Source organism: Gouania willdenowi, chromosome 6 (genome assembly GCF_900634775.1).
Source record: "Gouania willdenowi chromosome 6, fGouWil2.1, whole genome shotgun sequence".
In the NCBI taxonomy this organism is placed as follows: Eukaryota; Metazoa; Chordata; class Actinopteri; order Blenniiformes; family Gobiesocidae; genus Gouania; species Gouania willdenowi.
Window position 1 is genome coordinate 54,534,942 of NC_041049.1, and position 8,074 is coordinate 54,543,015.

Below are 8,074 nucleotides of genomic sequence, written 5' to 3' on the forward strand. Positions count from 1 at the left end.
GCAGTCTTTGTACCAGTGCCTTCTTAGATTTGAATGCAGTCAATAATCTGAACCACTTGTCCGTCACAACACATTGAATACACCCTTCTGATGAAGCGCTGCATTTATTTTCAATCACAGGACAACATGGTTGCTAGTATCACCTTAGTCAAAGTCAGCTTTATTGTTGATTCCACTATACGTACAAGACATGTAGAGAATCAAAGCTACTGTTCTCTCTGCCTGAAACATTTACAAACACATAAACACGACAATGTAGAATGTATAAATTATAAAGACAGGACAAGAGCAACACAACAAGTGTTTACAATATTCACAGTGAGAGTGCAAATATGAATATGAAAATAAATATGTATAAGTATATTTATGGTATATTAAAGAAATGCAGAAAAAATGTATAACTATGTGAGACGTTTCTGTGTCATGTGTGATAATCTGAGGCATGTAGTAACACCAACAGCATCTCATGTTGTCTGAAACCATTTGGTCTGAATGTCAACAGACGTCTCGAGGAAACCCATCATTTTGCACGAATTGCAGGAATGTTCAAATTTTGAGGCTCTGCTCTTAATTTATTTCCTCCTAAAATTCTTTCTCTCCTTGGCGTAATTTACTGATAGATAAAAGGTCTTTATCCCATCTTCCTGTACTTAAAAACCGGTTATAAAACATCTTTTTCCATTTTCAAAAAAGCCTAGTTATCCAATTTTTTTTATTAATGTAATCAAACAACCAAAATCACCACCGCACTTTCTTCATTCACTCGACTTATCAAAGGAAGAGATTGAAGCAGTACTTTATGTTGAAGCATAAAAATGAAATTCTCCTGAAAGAAGACTTGTCCATGCTTGTCTGTAATATAAAGACGTCGTTCACCTTCACACATCACACGTTATTTTCAGACGTGTTAATTAAACGAGATCTTGGCACTTGCGAGAATGTGAATAAACGGCAAGAGCAGGATTTTTCTTGTGAGAAGAGTAGTAAGTAAAACAATGAAAGTGGTTTCCACAAGTTAAGTCCCACGGTGATTGTAGCTACACGTGGATTCTGACCTCCTCGAGACAGGCCATGACTATACTCCTGACAGCATGGGGTAGAATGGTCTATTATTCGTGCTTTTTCAGTTCACATATTAACACTTTATATTAACACTTTCGGTAGGAATTTTCTACATATCTTTCTCATGTATTTCTACAAATTGGGTTGTCATGATAAAACCTTGAGTAAGAAATACATTTATATTTGCTGATTGTCTGCAGTCTGCTTTTAAGCATTAAAATTGGAAATATACAGTATATTCAATACTGTATGTCTTCTTCTGTTGACAACAATGTACAGCATCTACTGTGAAGGAGTGGTGCTAACATTGCAACACACTTCTTTTTTTCTTTTTCAATATAGGACAATGTGGACCTTGGAGAGCTGATGTTCTCATTGTGCTATCTTCCCACGGCTGGTCGGCTTACCATTACTATGATCAAAGCCAGGAATCTCAAAGCTATGGACATCACAGGAGCTTCAGGTGGGTGCAGAAAAACACAATTTAACACAGTGTGAGATCAGGAGTGCCCATTTTTCTCAGTTAATGTTACAATTTATTTACTTTGAAAAAAAAAACAAAGCAAAACCAAACAGAAAAAGACAAGGACACACCTACTATAACAACGTAACATTCCCTTCTCCAGATCCTTATGTGAAGGTGTCCCTGATGTGTGACGGCCGCAGGCTGAAGAAGAGAAAGACGTCAACCAAGCGCAATACTTTAAACCCAATTTACAATGAAGCCATTGTGTTTGATGTTCCCCCAGAGAACATCGACCAAATCAGCCTGCTCATAGCTGTCATGGACTACGACCGGTTAGTTATTGTTGCAAATTGTTTCCCTCTGGGCAATGTCCCTGCGTTCACTGCATTTAAAGACTTTTTTATTTTAATCCTCAACAGGGTGGGACACAATGAAGTGATTGGGGTTTGCAGAGTGGGCACTGAGGCTGAGACCTTGGGGAGGGATCACTGGAGTGAGATGCTAACATACCCTCGGAAACCCATTGCACACTGGCACCCGCTAGTGGAGGTAAGTAATCAAATGATTAGGCTATGAAAACTGAAGCTTAATCATTGTGCTGAATAATCACAACCCTCTTTCATGCCAATCAACATAACACCCTATAATAGCCTAATTAAATGGTTGAATGAAGTGGATAGTGGATATGCCCTTAGGCTACGTTCACACTGCAGGACTTAACGCTGAAATACGATTTTTTTGCCACTATGCGACCTGTATCTGATCTTTTTATGGTAGTCTGAACGACCCAAATACTATTTTTTCCAATACGACCTAGGTAACTTGGATATATAGTCCTAAATCCGATTCGTATCCGATCTTTTGGGATTGGCTTTACACATCCACTGTTGATACAATCCCTTTTTTGCACAAGAAAATGGATTATCCTTATATTTTTTACTTGAATTATGTAAATAGATCCACTGTCTCTTGCGCGTAATGCACACCTTTGTGTGTTTGACGTGCGCTGATCTGTTCTGTTGACATTAACAGTTGTTTATTAATAAAAAAAAGCAGGCTTACCACAAAAACAAATGCAAATATGTCATTTGTATGAGGAAAAATTAGGTTTTAACTGTCGGTTTCAGGTCCGGCATAGCTATGAATACCTAATGTCTGTCAGACTTGTAGGTTTTGGTTTTGCTCTGTCGGGTTTGGGTCAAAGATTGAAGGTTCATATCATAAATGGTCTGTGTTTAAAAGCAAATCTGCACCACTAAATACCAAAACAAAATATTTGTCTTTCTTTTTCTTTCTCCTCATCCTCCTCTGCACCTGCTCATTCGTTCTCTGGCTCCACTGCATAAAAACTTTGAGACAAATGCGACAATGCGCATGCGGGTCACTTTGGAGCCGCAAACCGTTCATGCTGGAGTCTGATACAGGTCACATTTTAAATGGTAGCGTGAACGGACACACAAAAAAATCGGATCTGAGCAAAAAAATCGGAATTGAGCATTAAGGCTTGCAGTGTAAACGTAGCCTTCTACTTAATTCAGAATCTTTTTCAAATAGCTCTATCATTAAAAAGTCATTATTTGAACAGATAATTCATGATTATTGCAATGTGTCACATTCAAGTTAAATTGAATTCAAGCATAATAGGAGAAGGAACCCATTACGTAACAGATCTGTTGTAAAATGTATGAAATTCTTTGTCGTCATTTACTGCTGGGGCCCAGCGGGACACACAGCGAGCACTGGCTACATCTTCTATTTTAACTTTCTATTTCTGAATCCACACTCATTAAAAAAAACAGGCAGAGCTCAAACAGATGTAGGGCTAATTCATGTAAATTTATGGTTAATTGTTCAAGCTACGTATTGCATTGGAATTACTAAAAAGACTGCTTTATTGCCTTGTAAATGGATATATAAAAGCCAATTGGTGAGCTTCATTGAATCTGTTGAACAAAGTTATGTACTCTGTAATCTGCCACATAACAGAATCCTGGGTTTTTGTGGTGCACAATAAGCTCACATAAGTTTTTTACACAACACTGACAGTCAGAATAATTGTCTAGTTTTATTAAATTGTGACCAAATCTGAGATTTCCTGAGCATCGTTTTCCTGAGCAGTTTGAAATGTATAAAAAGCTAATGAAACATGACCTGTCACATTGTTCACCAAAGGACTTTCAGAAGTGGCTGAAGGTCAGTGACCCCTGATTTTTCTTGCAGTGTTGACGACAAGAGCTTTCTCTTGTTGTCTCCAGGTCATTTGTACACGGTATTACACAATGGGATTGTGTCAGCCACTCTCTTTTCACAGTTCCTGTCTGAGGCCATTAGCAGCAGCTCTGGACTACTGTAGCAGAGTCTGAGATCCGGACTAATGGCCTATTTGTGTTTCTGAGATCCACACTAAAGCCCTGTGGGACTATAGCAAGAGGACTTATTGCACGTGTGTGTGCCTACTAGAACAGTTCTTACAAATGCACAGTTATTGTGTGCCTTTTGACTGGGATTTTCTAATGGCATAATGCATTGTCTCACCTCCTACTCTAACCTTAGCCACTACAACTAGCAGCCAAACCTCTGACCTTCACCTTTCTTTTTAAAACTCAGACTAATACATGACACAACGTAAAAACAGGCCAATGCTAAAAGTTCAAAATCCATTTTGTGTATGAATGCCTACTAAGGTCTTCCATAGTAAACATAGGCTGTGTTTGAAATTGCATACTACACACTCAGTGATTATATACTGTCCACTATATACTCTAAGTATGGTTAGGAGGCTTAGAATGATGGCTGTTCCCACTGAAGTACACTTCCAAGTTTCCCAAGATACATTTTGAACCTACAACGTCAAAAACCTGAGGCTAAACATCTCCGTTGATTCTCCACCTTTTAAAGTTCTGAAAGCATTTTAAGTGAGAAAGTGACCGATTAGAATATCAACATCTGGTCATTTGATCCATAAAACTTGTAGAAACACATTTTGGGGATTTTTGGAGATCCGCCATGGTGCTACTGACAAAACCTCCAGTTTACTTCAAAACAAGAGCCCTATTTATAAAAATGTTAAAAATTAATAGAAGACAAGAAGAGATGCTTTTATTTTGAAAAGGGAAAGTTTGAGCTTTAGCTTGAAGACAGTCCTAAGATTATTTTACGTTCTGCTCGCAATTCATCATGCTGCGGTTGAGTATGACTAGTGTGCCCACTTAGAAAATGTCCTGATATAGTATACTGTACATCCGGGTATTTCTCACCTGCCCTACATACGCATTTTGACATCAGGCTTAGTATGAGTAGTACTTTAGTATACGATTTTGAACACAGCCATAGTAATAGTTAAATAAGCTACTAGCTTGTTTAAGCTAGGTGCAGCTGTGGTGAAACAAGGACTCTCCCTACAGTATTAAACTTTTTTTTTTTTTAATTGAGGCTTTTCTGGGGTGACAAATGAACCTTACCAAAGACTGAAAATGTACATTATTAACTTTCTTGATGTCTTGATGTCTTCTTCCATGGTTGTAATACACAATCCGTCAAAATACACATACATTCCCCAGAGACTTTTTGAGCAGTTTAAATGCAATTGAGTGGAAAGTATAGACCAAAAGATGGAATCTCAGTTTCTTCCACTTTTTCACATTAATTAGTTATTTATGATATCTGAGCTGCACAACACAATGGCCACTCTGACAAACAGCTTACATTGAGCCCAGCTACAGCTGGGGCTTTATAGTCCTGGTTGAAGTGCTGCATATTGTCTTGGTAGGCCAACAAGGTTAAGGTCTACGTTTTTAAATCAGGAAAAAAAAGATATATATATATATATATATATATATATATAATTCTTGTGTCAACATATCAGCATTGATCTTGAGCTTATTTTCTGTCTATGATTCTATGTCCCTTTTCTTGTTTTTTATTATCGCCCTTGTGGTACCACATTAACTTTTGAAGATGTAGTTGACATAATATACTGTGTTGGGTTTCCCTTTATATAAATGTTGTGAAGAATTCTCCGCGGACACCTTCTTGATATAACATTTTATTAATACAAAATGAAGATGAGTGTCTGAATTAGACCCTCCATGGTAAGGTCTGAGAGCAGCAAAACTAAACGCTACTCTAAGGGAAAACGGGAAAGCAAACACATGTATGTGAAACCGACATGTGGTGTCTAAATAAAGTTTTAGCTTTGGCACAAAGAGAGGAAACAACAAATGTTTACTGTGGACCTAAAGGTGGCAAAAATCCTATTTGTCAAAGCGCCGGAGCCAGAATCTGACACTTTTATGACATACAGCTGTGGCTAATCTGGGACCAAGGAACCTCCTTGGCTCTTGGCTCAATATATCACTCTAGCAACTGTGCTTCTGTGGTGGCTGGGTTTAATTGTGAAAATATGTGTTCAAGCATGCAAAAGGTCAACACTCAAACTTAGGTAAAAATGTATATTACATTAAATTAATATCATATGAAGCAGTCAATACACCTCAGTACAATCCATATCACTTTAACTACATGAGAATTTGCTTGTCAGATTTTCTTTGACCTGTAAAAACATGATTTTTTTTCTTTGTTGCGGCTCAGTGGGTTGGACAGGGAGCGACAGTGAGCGGATGCCAAGGTGGATCCACCAATTCCCTGAAGACGCCGCCATCACCATAACACACACACACACACACAGCCTCAGGGTCGTGACAGCATGATAAAATGAAGTATGACGGTACAACGGCGAGTCCTCTGTTGGTGTTATAACAGAAGAGAAAAGATAAATAGGTCTTTGTTTGCATCAGCTTTGGGCTCGCACTGAAATCAACATGTTTCATTAAATCTGTAGATTTTTAAAGTGCTAGGATTGCTGATAAGGCAAACTCTTTCCTTTTTGTTCCTAATGTGTCTTCACTTATAAACACACTTAACAACATTCCAAGTTAACTTCTGCAAACAGTGTGATGGTTTACTGACAGTATTAACAGAAATTAGTTTCTCTAACCGGCCAGGCTTTGTCTTTTTGAACAGATGTGTGAAATAAATTGCTTACATTTTTGTCAAACATAATGCTGTAGCTGTGGATTTGTCTTGAATGACGGCCTTCTATGTCATTAATAGTGAGTTAGTGACTGTGACATTTTGTGTTGAAGTTTTTATTCCATCAGATTTCCAGGTTTTACCAGAAGTATTTAAAGTCACAAACTCCTTGTATGATGAGTATTTTTTTTTTCTGAGTCTTGGTATAAAAACCCCTCAAAGAGTCAATGTTTACTTATATACATTTTTTCAGCAATTTTACCTGTCCTGAAAATGATGTGTTTTGATATATTGAAGGTAAACAGAATAAACGCATTTCTTAAAGAGAGATTATTGGTGTAGTAAGTTTACAGTGTTTTTTGTTTTGTTTGTATCACAGCAGATGTGAACAAAAAAAGTTTTGTCTAAATGTTAGTTTTAATTACCACTTGTCATGATGAAGTAAACTTAAGGTTCCCTTCAAGAATGTGTGAAAAAAGCTCATACACAGAAATAAAGTGTTGTTAATGCATGTTTCGCAGTCGTTCTTTGGTAATAGGGTAATGACACACACACACACACACACACGCATGCATGCATGCATACATGTACAGTATATGTGTAAGCCATGCTTGTCTGGTACTATCTTAGGTTTAAAGCCACAAGGCATGCTGCATGATTCCACCCAATGTGCAGCAATATCATTTAAAGGTAATTTAATGTTCCACATCTCCTGACTTGATATTCTTTCACTTTTAAATCAAAATATATGAAACATCAAAACTGTCACATTTTGGAATTTATTGCTGGACAAATAAAAACTGTTCACAGCCTTAAAGGTAGGGTTGGTAATTGTAAAGTTTTTGGTTGAAATGTTCTTGATGTCCTGACAGAAATTTGGATCTTATGTGCTTTTTTTTTAACCAATCACGTCTACCTGTCTCCCTGCTCGTTTTCGATCCCTCGCGTTGCACGAGCCCACACTCAAAGCTTTCTGAATAAAATGATACATTTTAAATCATTTTGCAATGTCATACATGTTTGAAAAGGTGCTATAGGCTATTTGCTCACCCAAAAAGTCAAAAATGTGAGATTTGTCCACAAACATAATATTGTACAGAGTAAAACCAAAATATTGCATGAAGTAGAACCTTGTGAATCCAAGTAAACCAAGGGTTGGGGTTTGGGTTAGTTCACATTTTAGTGGCGGGCAGTTGTCCTTTTTTCAAAGTTTGGGGTGAGCAAGTCTCTTATGAGCAAATGAAAGACCAAATCTACAAAAGGAATCTTTGAAGGCTACAGATTGTGTCTTCTCTCTAAGCACCTGGCCGTTCAACCAAACCGCTTCCCATTTACTCATAAGTTGAACAAAGCACAGAGGTGAACACTCTAATCACATTTGGAGAATCTCTTTTACCAATATAATGACTTTGAATGCTGTTTTCATTCATTAGGAAGTTACCCTGTGGCTGTTTTGACAAACCTTTGTTAATTTGTACATTTTTAAATATTAATATAAGTATTGTTCATGTCATT

The 8,074-nt window shown here is 37.4% G+C and overlaps 1 protein-coding gene across 1 annotated transcript in view; it reads left to right on the plus strand.

Moving 5' to 3' along the window:
• Positions 1-7,009, plus strand: part of syt9b (synaptotagmin IXb) — a 34,866-nt gene extending 27,857 nt beyond the window's left edge. Inside the window, exons 6-9 of the mRNA XM_028451114.1 lie at positions 1,405-1,525; positions 1,689-1,860; positions 1,948-2,077; positions 6,119-7,009. Of these exons, the coding sequence (XP_028306915.1) occupies positions 1,405-1,525; positions 1,689-1,860; positions 1,948-2,077; positions 6,119-6,196 (501 nt within the window). The 3' untranslated portion in view covers positions 6,197-7,009. The remainder of the gene's footprint in view (positions 1-1,404; positions 1,526-1,688; positions 1,861-1,947; positions 2,078-6,118) is intronic.
• Positions 7,010-8,074: the final 1,065 nt, after the last annotated feature.